Source organism: Macaca mulatta, chromosome 9 (assembly GCF_049350105.2).
Source record: "Macaca mulatta isolate MMU2019108-1 chromosome 9, T2T-MMU8v2.0, whole genome shotgun sequence".
In the NCBI taxonomy this organism is placed as follows: Eukaryota; Metazoa; Chordata; class Mammalia; order Primates; family Cercopithecidae; genus Macaca; species Macaca mulatta.
Genome location: NC_133414.1, coordinates 34,203,666 through 34,229,663, shown reverse-complemented (window position 1 = coordinate 34,229,663; position 25,998 = coordinate 34,203,666). Strand labels below are relative to the sequence as shown.

Sequence of the window (25,998 nt, the reverse complement as noted above, 5' to 3'; positions counted from 1 at the left end):
TAGTGGTGCCTGCATAACATGTTTCACTCGCGTCAGTGTGAAGAGACCATCAAACAGGCTTTGTGTGAGCAACAAGGCTGTTTATTTCACCCGGGTGTAGGCGGGCTGAGTCCGAAAAGAGAGTCAGTGAAGGGGAGATAGGGGTGGGGCCGTTTTATAAGATTTGGGTAGGTAAAGGAAAATTACAGTCAAAGGAGGGTTGTTCTCTGGCGGGTAGGAGTGAGGGTCACAGGGTGCTCTGTGAGGGAGCTTTTTGAGCCAAGATGAGCCAGGACAAGGCATTTCACAAGGTAATGTCATCAGTTAAGGCAGGAACAGGCCATCTGGATGTATACGTGCATGTCACAGGGGATACAATGGCTTAGCTTGGGCTCAGAGGCCTGATATTCCTGTCTTCTTATATTAATAAGAAAAATAAAATGAAGTAGTGGTAAAGTGTTGGGGTGGCAAAAGTTTTTGGGGGTGGTATGGAGAGATAATGGGCGATGTTTCTCAGGGCTGCTTTGAGCGGGATTGGGGCGGTGTGGGAACCTAGAGTGGGAGAGATTAAGCTGAAGGAAGACTTTGTGGTAAGGGGTGATACTGTGGGGTTGTTAGAAGGAGCATTTGTCATACAGAATTATTGGTGATGTCCTGGATACGGTTTTGTATGAATTGAAAAACTAAATGGAAGAGAAGGAGAAAAACAGGTATTAAAGGACTAAGAATTGGGAGGACCCAGGACATCCAATCAGAGAGTGCCTAAGGAGGTTCAGCATAATTACTCGCTTGGTTGGTGAGTTTTTAGGCTCTATCCAAGTTTTTGGGGTGCAGTTCAAGTTGGGCTGGTGTCTGGAAAGAGACTGGGGCCTAATAAAAGGAAGCATCCATACAGGAGCTCAAATGGGCTATACCCTGTAGCATTCTGAGGACAGGCCTGAATTCTGAGAAGGGCAAGTGGTAAAAGTATTGTCTAGTCCTTTTTAAGTTAGTGGCTAAGCTTGGTGAGGTGTGTTTTTAAAAGACCATTAGTCCGTTCTACCTTTCCTGAAGAATAAGGATGGGTAAGGGATATAAAGGTTTCACTGAATACCAAGAGCCTGAAAAACTGCTTGGGTGGTTTGACTAATAAAGGCTAGTCTGTTATCGGACTGTATAGAGCTGGGAAGGCCAAACTGAGGAATTGTGTGTGACAGAGGGGAAGAAATGACCACAGTGGCCTTCTCAGACCCTGTGGGAAAGGTCTTTAAAAGTATTAAAGCAGCAGCAGCCACTGCATGCAGACATAAAGGTTAGGCTAAAACAGTAGCCTAAGCCTTCTGTTTGGACAGAAAGGCTACAGGGCGCGGTCCTGGCCCTTGTGTAAGAATTCTGACCGCACTAACCGTGCCTAGGAAGGAAAGGAGTTGTTGTTTTGTAGAAGGGATTGGGGTTTAGGAGATTAGCCAGACACGAGCCGCAGGGAGAGCATGTGTGTTTTCATGAGAATTATGCTGAGATAGGTGACAGATGAGGAAGAAATATGGGCTTGACTGAAGTAATGGGGGCTGTCTGTGAAGCCTTGTGGCAGTACAGCCTAGGTAATTTGCTGAGCCTGATGGGTGTCAGGGTCAGTCCAAGTGAAAGCAAAGAGAGGCTGGGATGAAGGGTGCAAAGGAATAGTAAAGAAAGCATGTTTGAGATCCAGAACAGAATACTGGGTTGTGGAGGGAGGTATTGAGGATAGGAGAGTATATGGGTTTGGCACCACGGGGTGGATAGGCCAGACAATTTGGTTGATAAGGCACAGATCCTGAACTAACCTGTAAGCCTTGTCTGGTTTTAGGACAGGTAAAATGGGGGAATTGTAAGGGAAGTTTATAGGTTTTAAAAGGCCACGATGTGATAACAGGCTTTAATCCTTTTAAAGCATGCTGTGGGATGGGATATTGGCATTGAGCAGGGTAAGAGTGATTAGGTTTTAATAGGATAGTAAGGGATGCATGATCAGTCGCTAAGGAGGGAGTAGAGGTGTCCTATACTTGTGGTTTAAGGTGGGGAGATACGAGGGGAGGATGTGAAGGAGGCTTTGAACTGGGGGAAAAGGTGGCAATGAGGTATAGCTGTAGCCCAGGAATAGTCAGGGAAGCAGATAATTAAAATGTCTCAACCTAATAAGGGAGCTGGGCAGGTCGGGATAACTAAAAAGGAGTGCATAAAAGAATGTTGTCCAAGCCGGCACCAGAGTTGGGGAGTTTCAACAGGTTTAGAAGCCTGGCCGTCAATACCCACAACAGTTATGGAGGCAAAGAAAATAGGCCCTTGAAAAGAATGTAATGTGGAGTGAGTAGCCTCTGTATTGATTAAGAAGGGGATGGACTTACCCTCCACTGTGAGAGTTACTAAAGTGTCTGTGATGGTCCTGTAGGCTTCCGAGGCAATCAGGCAGCATCAGTCTTTAGCCACTAAGCCAAGAAGATCTGGGAAGGAGTCAGTCAGAGAGCCTTGGACCAGAGTTCCAGGGGCTCTGGGAGTGGCTGCCAGGCGAGGTGGACAGTCCGATTTCCAGTGGGGTCCCATACAGATGAGACACAACTTAGGAGGAATCCCAGGCTGCAGGCATTCCTTGGTCCAGTGGCCAGATTTCCGGCACTTGAAGAAAGTTCCTTGGGGAAGCGGTCCTGGAGGAACGCCTGGTCACTGTGGTTTAGGCATTTGGAAGTTCTTGTGTGCTGGAGATGTGGCTGGGATTTCGTCTCACAGTGGAGGCACGTAATTGTAACTTTTCTTTATTATTGTACACCTTGAAGGCAAGGCTAATTAAGTCCTGTTGTGGGGTTTGAGGGCCGGAATTTAATTTTTGGAGCTTTATTTAACAATAATTATTACATTGCCCTTAATATTTACAGGTATAATATGTATAACAATAGCACAAATACTGGGGAAAGAAAATAAAGCTATATATATATTATTTAATGTCGGGAGTGGATTGGGTAATAAAATAAAATGCATATTGAGAATAAGACGGCCTTCTGACCTTCCAGGGTCTAGGGCTATAAAACGTCTAGGGTTGCTGCCAAATGAGCCATGAACTGGGCTGGGTTTTTATATTTGATGAAAAAGAGCCTAAATGCTAACTGATTTGGGAGAGGTCGGATAAAGAAAAAGGAGCATTAATCTTGACTATGCCTTTAGCTTCAGCCACCTTTTTAAGAGGAAATTGCTGGGCAGGTCGGGGAGGGCTAGTGGTAGAATGAAACTGTAAGCTGGACCGGGTGTGAGGAGGGGAGGTGATAAAAGAATTATAGGATGGGGGAGTGGAGGCTGAGGAAGAACTGGGACCTGGCGAGGAGCAGCCTGGGGAGGAGGGGAGAGGTCAGATGGGTCTGTAGAAAAGGAAGATTCAAAAGACTCAGCGACGCTTGGGGCTGGGACTGAGGGGACAGGTGGGAGGGGAAGAAGGAAGATTTGGGATAAGTCTCATTGGGAGCAGAGACTAGGGAGGGACCAATGTGTAAAAGAATGCCTGAACATCAGGCACCTCAGACCGTTTGCCCATTTTACAACAAGAATTATTTAGGTCTTGTAGGATGGAGAAATTGAAAGTGCCATTTTCTGGCTATTTGGAACCATTGTCAAGTTTGTATTGGGGTCAAGGAGTATTGCAGAAGAAAATTTAGATTTTAGGTCAGGTGAGGGTTGAAGAGGTTTTAAGTTCTCGAGAACACAGGCCAAGGGAGGAGGAGGAGGAATGGAGGGTGGAAGGCTGCCCATAGTGAAGGAGGCAGGTTTAAAGAGAAGGGGTAGAGACACGGAGAGAAGGGGTGGGGGGTGCTTGCCCCCTAGGAAAGTGGTGCTTGCTGCTAAGGGTGAAGGACCAAGGCAGGCGTCCCCGCGTGGTCAGACACCTCTGAAACGTGGGTGAATAATCAGGCAGGCGTCCCCGTGTGATTAAACACCAAGGGAAGACTGTCTTCCCGAGTCTGTGACCGGCGCCGGAGTTTTGGGTCCACCGATAAAACGCATCTCCTTTGTCTCTACCGGGAAAGGAAAGGAACTGAAACGAAGAGAAGGGAGAGATTGAAGTGTGGCGCCAAGATTGAAAGGAGAAAAGAGGTTGAGAGATAGAGAGGTTGGAGAAGAGACTAAAGAGAGGCCGCTTACCCGATTTAAAATTGGTGAGATGTTCCTGGCGCTGGTTAGTCTGAGGACCAGAGGCCATAGGTGGATCTTTCACAGAACAAAGAGCAGGAGGACAGGGGATTGATCTCCCAAGGGAGGTCCCCCAATCCAAGTCACGGCACCAAAATTTCACTCGCGTCCCGTGTGAAGAGACAACCAAACAGGCTTTGTGTGGGCAACAAGGCAGTTTGTTTCACCTGGGTGCAAGCGGGCCGAGTTCGAAAAGAGAGTCAGCGAAGGGAGATAGGGGTGGGGCCGTTTTATAGGATTTGGGTAGGTAAAAGAAAATTACAGTCAAAGGGGGGTTGTTCTCTGGTGGGCAGGAGTGAGGGTCACAAGGTGCTCGGTGGGGGAGCTTTTTGAGCCAAGATGAGCCAGGAGAAGGAATTTCACAAGGTAATGTCATCAGTTAAGGCAGGAACAGGCCATCTGGATGTATACATGCAGGTCACAGGGGATATGATGGCTTAGCTTAGGCTCAGAGGCCTGACAACATGCAGAACCATCTGTGAACCAGGCCTTAGTCTTTTCTTCCTCTGTCCACTGATCATAAGGAACTCCCCATAAGGCCACTGGTGCAGGCTAGGGGAGAGCAGGCAGGGTGGCAGGAGTGGGGACCATGGGCATTTGAGCCACTTCTCATGTAACTCACTTGTGCCTTCAGGACCTGCTCAAGCCCGATCATGTACATACCACTTCCATTTGATAATGGAATGCTGCTGTGCATGCCCCACTCTATGGCTAGACAGGTCAGCAAGCACCCAGTTCATGATAGGTAGTTCAGGTCACATGGTGACTAGATGACCCATAGTCAAGTGTTCAGTTTCTACCAAAACCCAGTAACAGGACAAGAGCTATCTCTCAAAAGGAGGGCATCTTTTTCCTGTGCTGGCTGCTTCCTGCCCTCGCACACTGGACTCCAAGTTCTTCAGATTTCTGCTCATATAAATTAGAAAACTCAAGCAGTTCTTTTGGAGTGTAGTGCACTTCCATGGGGTTACACTTTGAACTGCTGGGACTTTAGTCTAGTTATAGGTCTAGAAGCAAACAGGGATGTTGGGGGTGGTTCCTGAGGAGAATAAACATTATCTTGCCTGGCAACTGCCTCAGGGGAGGCCATCACTGTTGCCTCAGGCAGCACAGAGTTTATCTTCTCAGACAAAGATGCAAAGGCTTGTGGCAGCATGGGTTGGGGAGGGGATGTTGCCACTACTGGGGATGGGGAAGCTGCTGCTTCTGGTAAAAAAGATTAATCAGAGTTTACAAACTCAGTGTCTCCAGCTTCATTTGGTCCTTCCACACATCCCCATTCCAAGGTTCAGGATCTCATTCTTTTTCAATCAATGCCCTCACTTTAAGAGTAGACACCTGGCAAGGCTGTGCATGCACCTTTCATTGCAGGTCAGCCACTTGCATGATAAGAGCTTGTGTATGTGTTTCTACAATTTCAGCTCTTTATCAGTGTTCTCCACACTATTATAAGTAGAGTCCTTAACATTTTTGTGTTTAATCATATTAAGCAGCCAACTCCAGAAACCCCAAAACCAACAAAAGAAACTCCATCCTTAATATTCTGTTCCTCTAGAACCACTCCTGGTACCAAAATCTGTATTAGTTAGGATTCTCTAGAGGGAAAGAAGTAATAGAAGATAGATATAGATATAGATAGATGGGAGTTTATTAAGTATTAACTCACATGAGGGCAGGAAGCATCTGCACAGGAGAAAGATATAGGCTGGGAGGCTAGGCCAGTCTAGTCTTTTCACATTTTTCACCTGCTTTATATTCTAGCCATGCTGGCAGCTGATTAGATGGTGCCCACCCAGATTAAGGATGTGTCCGCCTTTCCCAGCCCACTGACTCAAATGTTAATCTCCTTTGGCAACACCCTCACAGACACACCAGGATCAGTACTTTGAATCCTTCAATCCAATCAAATTGACAGTATTAACCATCATAACACACAATCACTTTTGGATGAGAGTTGTTTTAACAGGGCTCTCTTCATCTGTCTCTTTCCCTTATGTCTCTGTTAAGCTCTCTGCCTCTTTGGGTACAACACCAAAAATTAAGGAGAAGTGTGTCACTGTTTCACCACTAAAAATGCAGTAGTATAGTTTTTGAACTATATAACAAAACTAAAGCAGTTGAAACATTGTCAATTTGCCTGATAACATAATGATATAAGAGGGAATGGGTAACCAATGAAATAATTATCAGTTATATTCATCTTGTTATCATGTTCATAAGCTAGCAATTCTGCTTTTGCAAATACAAAGCAACTTTCCTAATTAGCCATAAATAGAAAGTAAATTGAAGAGCATTTGAAATGTTTCTGCAAGCATTTTCTAAGGTCATTATAGCATTAGACTTTTATGGATAACTTTTTAAATAAATGAGCCCTAAAGTTAATTTTCTATTGAGAATAAATACTAGAGTTCAACTAATTATAGGAGGAAATTCACGAAGACTTTTTCTCATGTAATAATTACATATAGGTACTGTTGTCATTAGAGATACATACTTAAAACTCCAGAGAAGATAGTAAACCATAAGTAGATTTAAAAATTCTTATTCTTACCAGGGTGACTCTTTCTCTTTAACTGTGTCTTCATTGCATTATTTATTGTACCTCTCTCAGTTGCACGACGCAATCGTTCATCAGTCTCTATAAAAGCAAACAGATTTCAAAACACTTTTCTAACATAAATATTAACGTGTGTGTGCATGTGTCTAATACTATCCTAATTAATATTCTTCATTAGAGTAGAAGAATTATAATAAAATGTCCAGATTGTAGCAACATAGGAACTTAAATTGAAAGGACAATTAACAATCATATAAACCTCATTATATGTATACCATATAGCAAGTAATAACAAAATTGAGGCACAGACTTATGCTACCCTATTTCTTAACTATTTTTTCCATATAATGCAATCTCATATGCAAATTTAAATCACACTAGTTTGTGGTAATAACATAACTTTCAAGGATATATTAAGAACATATGCATGTTGTAGGGGTATATCTGGTGAGGTGGAACATAAATTTTTTTTTCATAATTGACCTATCTGTACACAACGGTCATCACAACTCACAAAATGTGACAAAACAGAAGTTCCTTGACTCATCCAGAAATATTTTAATAGTTTATTTTAGGTGGTGTAACTATAATTCAATTAGGCATCAGTGATAAAAAAAGAATAAGAAATAACGCATGTAATGAGAAAAAGTCTCTTCTCTCTGGTTCTCTTAGCAGGTAGACTTTGTAGCTGGAAAGAAGAAAACAGGAATATTTGCAGTAGTACCAGCATTAGGATTGTATTCCTTTTCATTTGAGTTTTATGTGATTTATACACTTTGTTGGATTTAGAAACTAGTATTTAGGTATAATGATGGAAAAACTAAAAAATCTACTTAAAAGAATTTCATATTGAAAAAGGGATAATTAGAATTGGTAAACCTGGTTTATTAAACCTAAAGTTTTTTTGTGTCAAAGTTGGTTCTAGCAGAGCATGTAATGGTAGTTGGACACCTGTAATGATCCTGAACAATAGAGTAGAAGTCTTGCTTTGGAATATTGGCCGAGCCCATGATTAATGTTAAAATTTGCACTATCATCATGTCAGCCCAAATAAACCACCAATATAATTCAAATAGAGGCAGAAACCAGATTACGCATCATTGTAAAAATGCATCATATTGGCCAGGTCAGTGGCTCATGCCTGTAATCCCAGCACTTTGGGAGGGTGAGGTGGGCGGATCTCGAGGTCACGAGTTCGAGACCAGCCTGGCCAACATAGTGAAACTTTGTCTCTACTAAAAATACAAAAATTAGCAGGGCGTGGTGGCAGGCACCTGTAGTCCTAGCTACTCAGGAGGCTGAGGCAGGAGAATCACTTGAACCCAGGAGGCGGAGGTTGTGGTAAGCTGATATCATATCACTGTACTCCAGCCTGGGCAACAGAGTGAGACACTGTCTCAAAAAAAAAAAAAAAAAAACAAAAACAAACAAACAAAAAAAAACCCATCATATTGGACAAAATGAGTTTTCAATAATTCAGTAACAACATTTTGTAAAAGTAAAGCTATATGCAACAGAAAACTGAGGAACATTAACAGGTGCATTTCAGCTCTTTTGTCTTTCTCCTACAGATACAAGTAAGAAAGGCTGATTCATTTGAATTAAGAAATCAGAGGATTTTTAGATAAGCAAGGAGTCAATGAGGAGAGCATTTTAGAGTTAAACACTAGGAATACAAAGTTATGTGCTGGAGAAATTTATCAACTAGTAAAAGTCACAATTTTCCTCCCTTACATTATTATCTTGTTGCTTTAAATTTTACAAAATCTTATCCTGCTTAGAGTTCCTGAGCTTTTAAAAATGTGTATATTTTTTAATTTGTAAATTTAAACCAAAATAAAACCATACTATTTTTCCATTTAAAGTGTCCAATTCAATGCTTATTACAGAAATGTGTAATTATTGCCTCAGTCAACTTTATAATCTTTTTCACATTTACACAAATTGCATTCTACTGAGATACAGAAACACTACTCCTTTATATATAGCTTTATTCTCTTTCCCCAGTATTTGTGCTATTGTTATACATATTATACCTGTAAATATTAAGGACAATGTACTAATTATTGTTATAATTATTTCTTTGTATAACTTTATACCTTTTAAATAAACTGAGAAAAGAAACAAGACCAAGTACATGTTTATAGTATTTGTTATATGAACACACTTATTTAAAGTTCTTTTTATTGTTGCTCTGTATTTATCATCCAGTGTTATTTTCTTACAGTGCTACATCACTTCTCTCTCCTATCACCTTTGTGCTGCTATTGTGAATATATTACAAGTTGATATGTTATATGCCCAATGATACAATTATATAAATATTTTTATACAGTTGTCTTTTAGATAAATTAAGAAAAGAAAGGAGGTGGAATATATATTTATACATACTGTCTTTTGCAATTATAACATTTAACTCATACCTTTTTTAGGGGGATTCAAATTACTGTCAAGAGGTCAATTCCTTTTAGCCTAAACAAATTTCTTGGAAAACAGTTCTGCTAGAAATGAAATCTCTCAATTTTTATTTATTTAGCAATTTCATTTTTCACCTTTTCTGAAAAATAGTTTTGCTAGCAATAAAATTATTGCTTGGTAGATTTTTTTTTCTTTCAGCACTTTTAATATACAACACCATGGCCTTCTGGACTTCATAAGTTTCTAATGCTAAGACAGATGTTAATCTTACTGGGGTTACCTTCTGTGGGATGAATTGTTTTTCTCTTGATGCATTTTACATTCTCTTTGTCTTTCAACATTTTTACAATGATTACTTTGGTCATGGATTGATTTGTGTTTGTTCTACTTAGATTTAATAGAACTTGGATGTATAGATTAATATGACCCAGTAAATATTTTTCAAAGTATTCAGCCATTTTTCTTCAAATATTTTTTCTTATTCTCTCTCTACTTGGAATACTGTCATTCTGGTATTCCCATTGTATTGTTTGCTTACTCCTTCTGACAGTTCAAATCTTTCCTTGACCCTCTAATGAATTTTCCCTTGCAGTTATTTTACCTTTCAATTCCAAATATTAATTTGGTTCTTTAAAAAGTTTAATTTGTATCACAATGTTGACATCTATTTGATAAAAGAATGTCATTATACCTTCTTTTTCTTCTTTCAGAAGAGTTTTAATTATTTGATGATATTATTATTATTATTTGACTACTTTGTAGTCATTGTCTGCTAAATCTAACATGTAGGACTCTCACAGGCAGTTTTCCTTGCCTTTTTCCTGGTATTTGTGTTACAGAGTACTGTTTCTGTGCATGTCTTAATTTTTTTGCTAAAATCTGGACATTTTAGATAACATATTATAGCAAATCTGTATGTTGGTTGACTCTTCCTTTTTGGGGGGCTTGTTGTTCTTGTTTTCTTGTTTCTTGTTGGTGGTGGTGGTGGTGGGGTGTGTGTGTGTGTTTGTGTATGTGTGTGATTTGACAGAAGTATTTTCCTAAAGTCTCTATCCTCTACAGTGTAAAGTCTCTTATGTTGCTCTTTAAGGGCATCTCCTTGGGCATCAAACAGTCTCCCTTGGATGACAGTGGTTTTAGCAGGGCACTCTTTGAATGTCTCTTTCCATTATTTATTTGCTAAAGTGTCTTCTTTTGGTATCACACCAACGGTCACAGAGAAGTGTGTCTAACCCTGTAACCCCGGGACTAAATTCAGTTGTGTAATCTCTGAAAAATATAACTAAATAACTTTATTGCAGCTGAGATGTTACAAACTTGACTGATATTTTTACCACATAGAGTGAACTGGTAACCAATAAAATTATTATCTGTTATATTCATCTTCTTATCACATCTATCATCTGGCCTTTCTGCTTTTGAAAAGCTAATTTTACATTGCTAGTTGAAACTAGGGTTGAAATATTATAGAGGGGAATTCACGAAGACTTTTGCCTATGTAATAATGTATAGGCACTGTTCTCCTTGAAGATGCACACTTAGTTACACTCCAGAGAACAAAACTAACCAGAAATACTAAATATGTAAAGTTTTTGTTCCTACCAGGGAGACTCTTTGATCGTGTCTTGAATTCATCCTTTAGTATATCTCTTCCAAATGCATCTGTCAATTGTTCTATTTCAGACCCTATAGAAATAAACAGATATCAAAACACTGTAAGGTAATCATTTATATACAAATGTGACCGTGTGTGCATGTGCATATACGTGTGTGTGTTACTAACTTAAAATATTTGTGGCTGGGCGCAGTGGCTCATGCCTGTAATCCCAGCACTTTGGGAGGCCAAAGTGCAGGTGGATCATGAGATCAAGAGATTGAGACCATCCTGGCCAACACAGTGAAACCCCATCTGTACTAAAAATACAAAAATTAGCTGGGTGTAGTGGCACATGCCTGTAGTTCCAGCTACTCGGGAGGCTGAGGCAGAAGAATTGCTTGAACCTGGGAGTCGGAGGTTGCAGTGAGCTGAGATTGTGTCACTGCACTCCAGCCTGGTGACACAGCAAGACTCTCACCAAAAAAAAAAAATACATATATATATATACACTCACACACACACACGTATATATATAAAATAAAAATAAAAATTGTATTTATAGAATAATTAAAATGAAATGTCTTCATTGGAAAATAACAAAAACCTTAAAAAGGAATGGATGTTAACAATTATATAAGCCAGACTATATTCAGGCTTAGATATGTTTAATGAATTGAAATATCATATAGCCAGGGAAAGGCACCACTCATGCACAACCCGATGCTGTATACTTTCTTAACCAGTAATTGTTCTATACAATTCTATCTCTTATGCAAATTGAAATTATCCTAGGGACATTATGATGATAATGTATCTTTCCAGTTTACACTAAAAGCATACTCAACCTGTAGGTATGTACTATGTGAGGGGGAACATTTTTTTCCATAGGTCAAGCTGCAAACCATGGCCTCATTAGTCACAGAAACTTATCATGAGGCAGAAATTATTTGACTCATTGAGGAATATTTCTTTCCCCTTTTTACATTATGGAATTGTAAATTCTTTAGATATTAGTTATGAAAAAATTACAAGATATTTGTCAAACTGAGAAAACCTGCCCTCTGAGGTCCCTTAAACGAGAATCAAGGAGGTAATGGTCAGATTTGCAGCACTACCAGAATTGTTATTGGATCCATTTCCATTTATGTTTTTATGTGGTTTTATATTTTCCAGGAATTAGAAACTACTAAGTTCAATGAGATAAAAATGTATAAAAATTATTAAAAAGAAATTCATATTGAAAAGGGGATAATGAGGATTGGTGACATAAGGTCAACATTGGGCTTAAGATTGTGTGGGTAGAATTGGCTCTAGCAGAGTATGTAACTATGATTGGACACCTGTCATAATCCTTCCATTGTATTGTAGAGTGGTTTGTTGTTGTTGTTGTTGCTGTTTTGGAAAAATTGGTGAATACATGAACAATGTAAATGGTTGCATTATGACACCAGCTGCTCAAATATGTCACAACTGCATTCCATACTGAGCACTGCCTCATTACCAAAGTAAAAAGTGATCCATAACATTGAGCAGAGCAAGTTTTCAGTAATTAAGTAACAATATAAGAGATACAGCAACTCAAAACTGGAAACATCAGCAGACGTATTTTTTTCTTCCTTTGTTCTTTCTTCACCTGATATATCAAAGAAAGACCGGTTCATTTGAAATGAGCAAGCAAATGATCCTTACACAATCAGGGAAAAAATGAGACCATCTGAGGAAAGATTGGGTTAAATACTAGAAATTAAAAGGTATGTGCTGGAGACACTTATAATTTAGTAAGATTTACAATTTTTCTCCTTTCCAATATTCTCACTTTGCTTTAAATCTTTTAAAAATCTTTTTCTGCTTGAAGTTCACTGAGTATTTTAAGCGGTCTAAAATCTTAAATTCTATGGATTTTAATACATTCAGTAATGTCTGTCACCATCATCACAGTCCATTTTAAAAAGTACTTTAAATTTATACTAAATTCTAGTGAAATATAGAAAAGCTACTCTTAGATAGCTGTATTCCCTGTTCCCCATTTTTGTGCTATTGTTATACACAGTACATTTGTAAATAATAAAGACATGGTTATAGTTGTTGTTATAATTATTTATTCATATAATTTTATGCTTTTTTAAAAAGTTGAGGGAAGAAAGAAGTATATATTTCCAATGTTTATTATATTAACCTTCTTATTTATAATTTCTGGTTCTATTAATTTGTTCCTGTGGTTTCAGATTATCATATGTTGTCATTTTTTTTTTGTTAATACATAATATTTGTGCAAATTTATGGGGTACATGTGATATTTGGTTATATGTATAGTGTGCATAAAACTCAAGTCAGATTATTTAGAATATCTATCACCTCAATGATTTCTCATCATTCAGTATCATGTTAGCTGTGGGTTTGTCATATATGGACTTTATTAGTTTGAGGTATGTTCCTTTTATGCCTAAGTTGTTGAGAGTTTTATCATGAAGGAATGTTGAATTTTATCAAATGTTTTTTTCTGCATCTACTGAGATGATTATATGGTTTTGTCCTTCTTTCTGTTGATGTACCTTGTTTATTGATTTGCATATGTTAAACCACCCTTACATCCGTGGGATAGATCCAACTTGATCACAGTGCATTATCTTTCTGATAGGTTGTTGAATTTGGTTTGCTAGCACTTTGTTGGGGATTTTTATGTTTATATTCAACAGATACTGACTTGTACTTTTATTTTTTTATGTCCTTGTCTGGTTTTCGTATCAGAGTAAATGCTGGCCTTGTAGATTGAGTTACAGAGAATTCCATTCTCTTCAATTTTTTTGGAATAGTTTGAGGGGAATTGGTGTTAGTTCTTTAAAGTTTTGGGAAAAATTGGCAGTGAGGCCACCTGGTTGTGTTGGGAACATTTCTAGACCTCTCCCTAGCTATTTTGAAATACAAAATCATTGTTATTAACTATAATCAACCTCCTCTGCTACTTCTTAATTCAATCTTGGTAGGTTATATGTTTTCAGAAATCTGTCAGTTTCCTCTAGATTTTCCAATTTATCAGCATATAGTTGTTCATAATATTTTCTGATTATCTTTTGTAACTCTGTGGTATCAGTTCTATTTCATTTCTGATTTTGTTAATTTGTATCTTCTATATTTTTTAAGTTAGTCTACCTACTGGTTTTTTTTAATCTTTATCTTTTAAAAACACCAAGTTTTGATTTGGTTGATCCTTTGCTTAAGTATCTATTTCACTTAGTTCTGCTCTGATCCTTATTTCTTTCCTTCTATTAATTTTCGTTGATTGGTTTGTTTTTGCTTTTCTAGTCTCTTGAGGTGCATTGTTTATTTGAAACATTCTACTATTTTGATGGAGGTGTTTATTGCTCTAAACTTCCATTTTTAGCATTGCTTTTGTTATATCCCATAGGTTTTGCTATTTTTTTTCATTTTCATTTGTTTCAAGAATTTTTTATTTCCTTTTTAATTTCTTCATTGATTCAGTGATTATTCGTGAGCATTTTCCTTAATTTCCATGTGTTTGCACAGTTCCCAAAGTTCCTCTAGTTACTGATTTCTAGTTTTAATCTGTCATGGTCTGACAAGATACATGATGTGATTTTTACTTGTAAAAATGTGTTAAGACTTCTTTTGTGGCTTGACATATGGTCTAGCCTGGAGAATGTTCCATGTGCTCACAAAAAGAATGTGTGTTCTTCAGCTATTGAAAAAAATACTTTGTAATTATCTGTTAGGGCCATTTGGTTTAAAATGATGTTTAAACTCAATGTTTCTTCATTGATTTTCTGTCTAGACGATCTGTCTAATGCTGAGAATGAGGTGTTGAAGCCTCTAGCTATTATTTTATTGGAATCTCTCTGTCCCTTTAGATTTAATATGCGCTTTATATATTTGCATACTTCAATGTTGGGTGAGTATAAGTTTAAAATTGGTATATCCTCTTTCTGAATTGATCCTTTTATCATTATATAATAATTATCCTTGTCTCTTTTTATTTTTTTTGACTTAAAGTCTGTTTTATCTGAAATAACTACAGCTACTCCTGCTCACTTCTGGTTTCTGTTTGCATGGAATAGTTTTTCCATTCTTTTACAACCAGTCTATATGTTTCTTTACAGGTGAAGTGAGTTTCTTATAGGCAGTATATAGTTTGGTCATGTTTTTAAAATCCATTCAGCCATTCTCTGTTTACATTCAAGAATAATATTGATATGTGAGGACTTATTCCTATTGTTTTCTTATTTTCTGGTTGTTTTCTTTATCCTTTGTTCCTTTCTTTCTCTTGTGTTGTTTATCATTATGGTTCAGTGATTTTCTGTCATAGTAACATTTGAGTTCTTCTTCCTCATTTGTGTGTTTGCACATCCAGTTTTATGACAGTAGCTATCCTTTTGCTTAAGTGTAGTACTCCTTTAAGCATTTCTTGTAGGGCCAGCCTAATGGTGATGAATTCCTTCAGTTTTTGTTTGTCTGGAAAATACTTTATTTTTCCTTCATTTATGAACAATAACTTTGCTGAATATATTATTCTTGGCTGACAGTTTGTTTTCTTTCAGCCCTTTGAATATATCATCTTATTTTCTCCTAGCCTGTAAGATTTCTGCTAAGAAATCCACTGTTAGTCTGATAACAGTTTTCTTGTATGTGGCTTGTATCTCTGTCTTTTACTTTTGACAGTTTGACTATAATGTACCTTGTACAAGACCTTTTTGGGTTGTGTATATTTGGGAATCTCTTGTTGACATGGGTAGTTTTCAGCCATCATTTTATTAAATAGTTTTTATATGCCTTTTCTCTTGACCATGTGGAACAACCACGATTCAAAACTTTGGTCACTTTATGATGTTCCATGTGTCACATAGGCTTTATTCATTCTTTTTTATTCTTTATGCTTTGTTCTTTTTTTTTCTCTCTCTCCCTCCCTCCCTCTCTCTTTTGTCTGACTGTGTTATTTCAAATGACCTCTCTTGAAGTTCTGAAACTTTTTCTCCTGCTTAGTCTAATAATTGTTGAAGATCTTGAATGTATTTTTTTTCATTATTATACTTTAAGTTCTAGGGTACATGTACACAATGTGCAGGTTTGTTACATAGGTATACATGTGCCATGTTGGTTTGTTGCACCCATTAACTCGTCATTTACATTAGGTATATCTCCTAATGCTATCCCTCCTCCTGTCCCCTCACCCCACAACAGGCCCATGTGTGATGTTCCCTGCCGTGTGTCCAAGTGTTCTCATTGTTCAATTCCCACCTATGAGTGAGAACATGCAGTGTTTGGTTTTCTGTCCTTGTGATAGTTTGCTCAGAATGATGGTTTCCAGCTTCATCCATGTCCCTGCAAAGGACATGAACTCATCCTTTTTTATGGCTGCATAGTATTCCACGGTATATATGTGCCACATTTTCTTAATTTAGTCTATTATTGATAGACATTTGGGTTAGTTCCAAGTTTTTGCTATTGTGAATAGTGCCACAATAAACAAACATGTGCATGTGTCTTTACAGTAGCATGATTTATAATCCTTTGGGTATATACCCAGTAGTGGGATCACTGGGTCAAATCATATTTCTGGTTAAGATCCTTGAGGAATCGCCAGACTGTCTTCCACAATGGTTGAACTAGTTTACACTCCCACCAACAGTGTAAAAGTGTTCCTGTTTCTCCACATCCTCTCTAGGATCTGTTGTTTCCTGACTTTTTAGTGATTGCCATTCTAACTGGTGTGAGATGGTATCTCATTGTGGTTTTGCTTTGCATTTCTGTGATGATCAGTGATGATGAGCATTTTTCATGTGTCTGTTGGCTGCATAAATATCTTCTTTTAAAAAATGTCTGTTCATATCTTTTGCCCGCTTTTTGATGGGGTTGTTTGATTTTTTCTTGTAAATTTGTTTAAATTCTTTGTAGATTCTGGATATTACCCCTTGGTCAGATAGGTAGATTGCAAAAATTTTCTCCCATTGAATGTACTTTTTATTTTATTAATTGAATTGACTTATGGGATTTCTGTTTGGTTCTTTTCTTAATGATATCTTAATGATATCTATCTCTTTAATACATTTCTCATTCATCTCAAAATTGTTTTTCTGATTTCTTTCTATTGGTTATCTGTGTTCTCTTCTACCTCATTGAGTTCCTTTAATATCATTATTTTCAATTCTGTTTCAGGCATTTCAATAATTTCTTTTTCACTGAAATCTGTTGCTGAAGAATTATTGTGTTCTTTTTGAGGTGTCACATTTCCTTGCTTTTTCATGTTTCTTGTGTCCTTATGTCTGTCACCTTGTGTAACAGTCACTTCTCTCAATTTTGTGGATTGGCTTTTATAGAGCAAAACATTTTCCTGAAGATGCTATCTATGATGTTGGTTGGATAGGGCACTTTTTAAATTAAAAAGAAAATTTTTTTTGGTGGAGACAGTGTCTCACTGGGCTTTAACCAAGGCTGGCCTCAAATGTCTGATCTCAAGTGATCCTGCCACCTTCACCTCCCAAAGTGCTGGGGTATAGGCATGAGTCACCATGCCTACCCTGGGTTGGGCATTTTAGCTTTGATTCTGGGTGTATGCAGTGGTATATAGCCTCTCTATAATTTTTTTCAGCTATAAACAGTGTCAGTGATGTCCGTCATTTCCTCAACGGCTTAGGCTGTAGTTGCTGGTGGATGCTGCTATGAGGCTTCGCTGGGGACAGAGACCTTGAGTCAGTCCTTGGCCTCATTAGTGACAGCAATGGCTGAGCATGCCTATCCGTGGGCCCCTAGGGGATATATGTGAGCATCAGGATTAGTGAGTCCAGGCAGGCTAATCCTTGGGCCTCTAGGTGGTTTGCTTGAGTGCTGGCCATGGTCCAACAGGTAGGTGTGTCCTTGAGCCACCAGACAGTGTACATGATGTGGGCAATAAAAGTCGCAGTGGTGAAACAACCCACAGGCTCCCAAGTGGCATGCACTGGTGTTGGTAGTGGCTGCAACTGGCTAGCTGAGTTCATCCTCCAGGATCCAGGAAGACTGCACAGATGCCTGTGGCGGTGGATGGGGCAGGATGAGCCCGTGGCCTTTGGGTGTCATGCTTTGGTGCTGGTGGCAGGTTTCTTGGCCTATTGTGAGGTCCCCTGGTGATGTCCATGCATGCCCAAGGCAACTGATGGGGCAAGGTAATCCCCAGGCCCCTGGTTGGCATTTTTGTGCACTGGTTCCAGGCTGAGAGGGCTGGTTCTCAGATCCCCCAGTGGTATGCATGGGCACATGCTGTGGCAAGCAGGGTGGGGAAATCCTCAGGACCCCAAATGGTGTGCCTAAGTGGCATTAGCAGCAATGGCAGTTGGCAGGGAGAGCCTGTCCTCAGGGTGCATGCAACTGTGTGGCAGTCTTGCCACTGGGTATGATTGAGTTGCTCTCAGTGGCTGTGGCCCCAGGAAAGTGGCTCTCAAGCTCTGGTGAGCACACGCTTCAGCCTCTGGTGGTGGTGACAGATGATGAGAGCTTGTTCTCAGGGCATGTGCAAGCGCACAGTAGCCCTCCTGCTTATGGGGGCAGGGTTGCAGCAATGGCAATGGACTCAGGCATTCTGGGTTTTGGGTACTTCATGCTTCAACACTGTTTGTCCCAGGGGCAGCCTCTCCAGTGTGCTGTACCACCCATTCTCCAGCATGTTGAACACTTGAGCACTAGGGATCCTGCCACACTGTTGGACCCAAGTAGGACTGCACTTCTGCAGCCCACTGCATAGATGGAGGGGGATGTCAGTGGGGCTCTAGGAGTGGAAAGGTAGGGATGTTGGGCCATACCAGCCTGGCCAACATGGAAAAAGCCCATCACTACTAAAAATACAAAAATTAACCGGGTGTGGGGGTGCATGCCTATAGTCCCAGCTACCTGGGAGGCTAAGGCAGAAGAATCACTTGAACCCAGGAGGCAGAGGAAAAAAGGCACTATGCCGCATCCGCTTGGTTCTCACCGTGTGTGTGACTCAGCATGAGCTCTCTCTTTAGAGCAATGCCACTGGTCAGGGCCTGTGAGGGTGGCTCTCCCATGGCTAGGATTGCAGCAATCTATGGTGGGAATGTGGACTTCTGGGGACTTCTCACTTACCCTTTTCCCACACTGGGGAGCCTCTCTGGACTTTATCAATCCTAGTTAGGTCAGCTGCCTCCTTTCCCTTTCCTTCTCTGCCTCAGATGTTTCCTGTTAATTCTCTGCTGAATTCTAGTGCTCCTGATTAGATGATCTATTTGAAATATGATTATCAATTCTCAAATTTGTTTTTTTGTATGTATTGAAAGAGTGCCAGATATCTTTAAGACAGCCATCTTGGAGCCCCCTTTCCTGTCATTTTTTTTTTAACTCCAATACATCACTTCTGTCAACCATCGCCTGTGTGCTAACATTCTGGAATATACTACACGTCCATATTTTAAAGTCCCAGCAATAAAATTCTGTAAATATTTTTTATACAATTGCTTTTTATATCAATTAAGAGTTAAAATTAAGAGTAGAAAGAAGTGAAGTAAGCATTTATGTGGTCTTTCAGAGTTATAGAATTCCTTTAACCCATGTTCATTTTATGGGTTCAAGTTAGTGTCAGAGGTCAATGGTTTTCAACCCGAAGAACTCTGTATTTCTTGGAAAGCAGTTCTGATAGGAATAAATTTTCTTATTTAAAAAAGCCTATTTAGAAATATCTTCACGTCACCTTCATGTTTAATGAATAGTTTTGCTGGATATAAGATTTTTGGTTAACAGTTCTTCATTTAGCTCTTTGAATGTGCTGTCCCAATGCCTTCTGGCCCTAATAGTTCCTAATGATAAGTAGTCAGTTTTTAATTTTAGTGGGGTTCTCTTTACATCATGTATTAGTTTTCTCTTGCTGCTTTTAAGCTTTTCTCTTTATCTTTCAACATTATTACTATGAATGTGATTATAGATTCCCTTGTGTTTATTCTACTTAGAATTAATTGAGCTTGGATGTGTAGACTCATTTGTAATTAAATATTTTTCAGAAAGTTTTCATCCATATTTTTGCTGCTCCTTTTTCTCTCTGTTTTCTTTCTAGTGTTCCTAATACTTTAAGTTTTTTAATTCTTTCTTTGGACAGTTGAAATGTACTTGAACCCCTCTAGTAAATTTTACTTCCAGTTTTTGTACTTTTTAACACTGTAATTTCCATGTGGCTCTTTGTAAAATATTTTATATCTCTTTGTAGATATTTTCTATTTGATGAAACATTGTCATCATACTTTCCTTTTCTTGTTAGAGAATGGTTTCCTTTAGTTCTTTCAATATATTTATACTGACTGCTTTGTAGTCATTGTCTGCTAAGTCTAACAGCTAGGATTCTCATAAGCTGTTTTTTTTTGTTTTTGTTTTTTTATGTTTTTTGTTGTTTTTTTTTTTTTGCCTGCTTTTCTTCTGTGTATGGGTCATACTTTTTTCCTTATTAGAATAACTCACATTTTTATGCTGAAAACTGGGCATTTTAGACACATAATGTAGCAACTCTTAATTTTGATTCTTCTCCTCTTCTTCCTGGGGTATGTTATTATCGTTTGCTTATTTATTTGTTCAGTGATTTGGCTTGATTATTTTACCGAAGCCTATTTCCTCTGTGACATGGTTTGCGTGTTTTTCTTGTGCAAATCTCATGTTGAAATGTAATCCCCATTGTTGGAGGTGGGACCCTGTGGGAGGTGTTTGTGTCACGAGGGCAGATCCTTCTTCTCCATGGAATGGTGCTGTTCTCACAATAGTATATGAGTTCTTGTGAGATCCAGTTGTTCAAAAGTATGCAGCACCTTCCCCCTTTTTTCTCCTGCTCCTGCTCTTGTCATGCAATGTGCCTGTTCTGCTTTACTTTCTGCCATGAGTAAAAGTGCCCTGAGGCCTCCCCCGAAGCCAAGTAGATGCTGGCACTATGCTTGTACAGCCTCTTTTCTTTATAAAGAACCCAGTCTCAGGCATTCCTTTACAGCAACCCAAGAATGGCTCAATACATCCTGCACTGTGAAGCCTCTAATGTTCCTCCAATAAAACAGCCTTGGGCATGCAACAATCACCTCTGGAAGACAGTGGTTTTAGAGGGTCCCCTTTGAGTATGTCTTTTGCTTATTTCTCTATTCACCTGTCTGCCTTCCTTTGTATCACACCAGAGATCAAAGGGTGTTTTGCCTGACACTGCTACTCTTGTACCAAAGGCAGTAGTATAATATCTGAACTATATTACACAACTAAAGGATTCTGCCATAGTTGAAAGATTACTATGCCTAACATTTTAAAGTACAGAGGGAATTATTAAGATTAAAATAACTGTCTTTTTCCCTTACTTATTGCACTCATCAGATAGCCTTTCTGCTTTTGCAACTTTAAAGTAACTTTCTATCTAAACTGTAAATAGAAAGGGACTAAAATAACTTTGAACATACCTGTCCCAAGTATATTCTAAGCTCACTATACTATATTATTTTGTAGATTACTTTCTAAATGGATGAGTCCTAAAAGTAATAATATCTAGCTAGCTTTACATTTCTAGTAAATATGTTCTAGAGTACAACCAAATATGGGAGGGTATTCATGAGAACCCGTGCCCATGTCATAATAAACAAGTGGGTACTATTGCTATTAAAGATACACACTTAAACTTTGAAGGAGAAAAATAAATGAGGAATATTAGACTTAAAATATTTTCTTACCAGGGAAACTCTTTGGCTGTGTCTTGAATTCATCATTTAATAAGCGTCTTCCCAAAGCACCTCTCAAGCTTTCTATATCAGTCTCTATAGAAATAAATAGATTTAAAAATACTTGGCAAGGTAATCCATACATGGGAATGTGAGGGGTGAGAGAGAGAGAGAGAGAGAGAGTGTGTGTATTAATCAGCCTTTGGTATTAATGAATAAAAGTTATAGCGAAATGTCTGAATTGCCAAATCACTAAACATTAGGAGTGGAAGTTCTGTTAGCAATCATATAAGCCTTAGTGTATTGAGGCATAGAGATGTATAATGATTTGACCAAGACCACATATCGAGGTGATAACAAAGTTGTTGCACAAACTGATGCCTCACAATACTTTAACAGTGCTTTCCCCACACAATGTTATCTCTAATGCAAAATTAAAATATCCTACAGAATTTATGATAATAACATGACTTTAAAGTTTACATTGAATCATATTCATACCATAGGGATACACCTGGTAAGATGAAACATAACTTTGTTTTTCACCTAGCAACTTGAAAACAATGATCTTCATAATCACAGGAAATTATTATAGTGCAGAAATACTTTGACTCATCCAGAAATATTTTAATGCAATTTTTAGGTTAACTTTAAACTAAGTAAGCATCAGGGATGGAAAATAATAAGATATCTTGTAGATTGAGGAAAACATGCCCCCTTAGGTCCCCTTACCATGTGGACCTCGTAGCTTAGGATATGATTAAATTTGCAGAAATACAAGAAGTAAAATTGGGTACTTTTCCATTTGAGTTTTTACATAATTTGACTTTTTTGTTGGATTTGGTAGTCTAACCATGTTTAATAACAGGGAAAATACCTGAAAGTTATTAAGGAGGAATTTATGTTAGAAAGGGTGATTACGATTGATGAACTAAAGTCAACTACTGGGACTAAAGTTTTGTCAGTGAAACCTAGTTCCAGCAGCACATGTGCCTGCTATAAACCTGTAAACACTGGAAACTAAAACCAGTTGTTATCTAGACATAATAGATGGATGTCTTTTTATTTTTTGAGAAATAGTTAAATTCATGAATAAATGTTAAAATACCTGAAAGTTATTAATGGGAAATTTATATCAGAAAGTAGTGATTAGGAATGTATATCATACTATATAATTTACACATTTAAAGTGTTCAATTAAATGGTAGTTTCAATGGTAGGAGGGGACAAACATCCAAACCATATCAAAAACATACTGGAAGAGGGACACACAAATGAAAAGAAGAATATAAAAAGCCACCACTTACAAAGCTAAGAAATAACATAGAAAAAATACACAAAACAATTAGAAGACACCAAATTAACAAGAACAAATTCTTATCTATCAATAACAATCTTGAATGTAAGTGGTTTAAATTCCTGAATTAAAAGACATAGACAGACTGAATTGATAACAAAAAACCAAGAAGCAACTAGGTGATGCCTACAAGAAATTCATTTTACCTGTAAAGACACACATAGACTGACAGCGAATGAATCGAAAAAGACTATGCACACAAATGGAAACTAAAAGTTCAGAAATAGCTATACTTACAACAGACAAATAGACTTTAAATTTTAGAAAGGAGACAAAAAGATTAGTATATAATGATATAGACATCAATCCAGAGATTGATATATAAAAACTAACCCTAGATAACCCAGTTCTAAACAGAAATTATTATTAGAGCTAAAGAGAGAAAGAGTCCCCAGTACAATAATAGTTAGAAACTTCAACATCCCACTATCAGCACTGGATATCATCTAGACAGAAAATCAACAAAGAAACATTAAACTTAAACTGCACTATATATCAAATGGACCTAACAGACATTTACAGAACATTTCCTCCAACAACTAATGAATATATATTCTCATCATTGCTCTGCCTTTTGGCTACGATCAAGTACGGAATACACATTCTTCTCATTGGCACATGAAAGATCACATATCAGGCCACAAACAAGTCTAAACAAATATTAAAAAGTCAAAATCATATCAGTTATCTTCTCAAATTATGGTGAAATAAAACAAGGTATCAATGTGATTGGACTGAAGGATGCAAAGTATTATACCTGGGTGTATCTGTGAGGGTGTTGCCAAAGGAAATTAACAATTGAGTCAGTGGACCAGGAGAGGCAGATTCACCCTCAATCTGGGTGGCCACCACCTAATCAGCTGCCAGTATGGCCAGAATAAAAGCAGGCAGAAGAATATGAAAGACTAAACTGGCTTAGTCTCCCAGCCTACATCTTTCTCCTGTGCTGGATGCTTCCTGCCTGCGAACATCAGACTCAAAGTTCTTCAGCTTTTGGACTCTTGGACCTACAACAGTGGTTTTCCAGGGGCTCTCAGGCCTTCTACTGCACTGTCAGCTTCCCTACTTTTGAGGTTTTGGAAATAGGACTGGCTTCCTTGCTCCTCAGCTTGCAGATGACCTACTGAGGAACTTCACCTTTTGATCATGTGAGTCAATACTCCTTAATAAACTCCTTTTTGTCTATATATCTATCCTATTAGTTTGGCCCTCTAGAGAATGCTAATACAGATTTTGGTACTGGGAGTGGTTCTAGAGTAACAGAATTTTAAGGATGGAGTTTTTAATTGTCTTTGGGGTTTCTAGGGTTGCCTGCTTAATATGATTAGACCCCAAAATGCTAAGGACTCTACTTCTAATAGTATGGAGAACACTGATAGTTCTTGGTGTGAACTGTTTAGAGAATTATGCAAAATAAATGCATTTGATACTCGTGATTCACTGCTCAAAAGATGCAAGGAGTTTAGTAACTCTGCACATAATACCTTTGACAATATGTGAGGAACTAAAGAATGTAATGAAGTTGGTTGGTTGCTCCTAAGTTCATTAGACAATGTGATAAAAGAAAATGAACTCGGGGATTCTATCTCCTGGCTCTAGAAGCACATACTGACCTCAAATCTTCTAAGATTGCCCTGAGAGTCTTATCTCCTGTAGACCAAAAAAAAAAAAAAAAAAGAAATTGTGGAAAATCAGACACAAGCTCTTATCCTGTGAGTGGTTGACCTGCAACAAAAGGTGCATGCACAGCCTCACCAGGTATCTACTATTAAAGTGAAGACATTGATTAGAAAAGAATGGGACCATGCAACTTAAAATGGGGACATGTGGGAGGAGCCTGATGAAGCTGGAGGCACTGAGCTCCTAAATTCTGATGACACTTTTTGGGTGGAGGAAACAGCCTCCCCACTCCAAGTGGTGGCAACATCCCCTCCCCAATCTACAACCCATGCTGCCATCAGCCTTTCCACATTTGCTGAGGAAATTAACCCTGCACTGCCTGAGGTAACAGTGATGGCCTCCCTTGGGGATTATGCCAGGCAAGACAACGCTGATTTTCCTCAGGACCCACCCCCAACACCCTTGATCGCTTCTAGACCTATAATTAGGCTAAGTCCTGGCAGACCCCTAGAGGTGAGGTTCAAAGTGTAACCCACATGGAAGTGCACTACACTCCAAAAGAACTGCTTGAGTTTCTAATTTATTTAAGCAGAAATCTGGAGTGCAGGCATGATAATGAATAGTAAGGGTGTAGGATAATAGTGGAAGGAACATAAAGTTGGAACAGGCTTAATTTATTGATTTAGGCCCACTAAGCAGGAATTCTCCATTTAATGTTGCAGCTTGGGGAGTTAAAAAAGGTTCTAATAGTTTATTTGCTTGGTTAGCTGAAATATGGATTAAAAGATGGCCCACTGTGAGCAAGCTGGAAATGCCTGATTTCTCTTGGTTTAATGTAGAGGAAAAGGCTAAGGCTAAGGGAGATCAGGATGCTAGAGTGGATTAGTCACTTTAGACCGATTTATTCCAGCTGGGAGGGTGCAGAAGACATACCCTTGACCAATACTTTGTGAAATAGATTCGTGAGGGCAGCACCTGCATCCTTGAAGAGCTCTGTGATTGCTCTTCTCTGTATGCCAGATCTTACAGTGGGAACCACAGTCACTCAACTATAAAATTTAAATGCAATGGGAATAATTGGATCCCAAGGTGGCAGGGGCCAAGCAGTAGCACTCAACCATCAAAGCCAAGGTGGGCATAGTTACTGCAATGGACAGCAGAGGCAAAGCAGCAATCAGAATAGTCTGACTCATGTAGAGCTCTGGCATTGGCTAATCAATCATGGTGTTTCTAGAAGTTAAATTGATAGGAAGCCCACTGCATTCTTACTTAATTTATATAAGCAGAAAAATTCCAGGTTGAGTGGACAAAAGACTAATTTGAATTATAAAAACAGAATCATGGAGCCTCAACCAATTTCCAGACTTGAGCCAGTTTACAGACCCAGAACCCCTTGAATGAAGGAAAGGCTGGGTCATTTGAGGAAGGACCCCACTACACTACCAACAGTTTATGCTGTTAATCTTTCTTGAATCTTTCCCCAAGAAGACCTCCAGCCTTTTACTAGGGTAACTGTGCATAGGGGAAAGGGAAATAATCAGAACTTTCAGGGACTACTGGTCACTAGCTCTGAGCTGACATTGATTCTGGAGGACTCAAAATGTTA

General features: G+C 38.5%; 1 protein-coding gene across 1 annotated transcript in view; it reads right to left on the bottom strand.

Annotated features, from left to right (window-relative positions):
* CCDC7 (coiled-coil domain containing 7) overlaps positions 1 to 25,998 on the bottom strand; it is a 442,752-nt gene that overhangs the window by 41,331 nt on the left and 375,423 nt on the right. The window contains exons 32-34 of the mRNA XM_028826154.2: positions 21,428 to 21,511; positions 10,748 to 10,831; positions 6,722 to 6,808 (exon numbers count right to left, since the gene is read on the bottom strand). Of these exons, the coding sequence (XP_028681987.2) occupies positions 6,722 to 6,808; positions 10,748 to 10,831; positions 21,428 to 21,511 (255 nt within the window). The remainder of the gene's footprint in view (positions 1 to 6,721; positions 6,809 to 10,747; positions 10,832 to 21,427; positions 21,512 to 25,998) is intronic.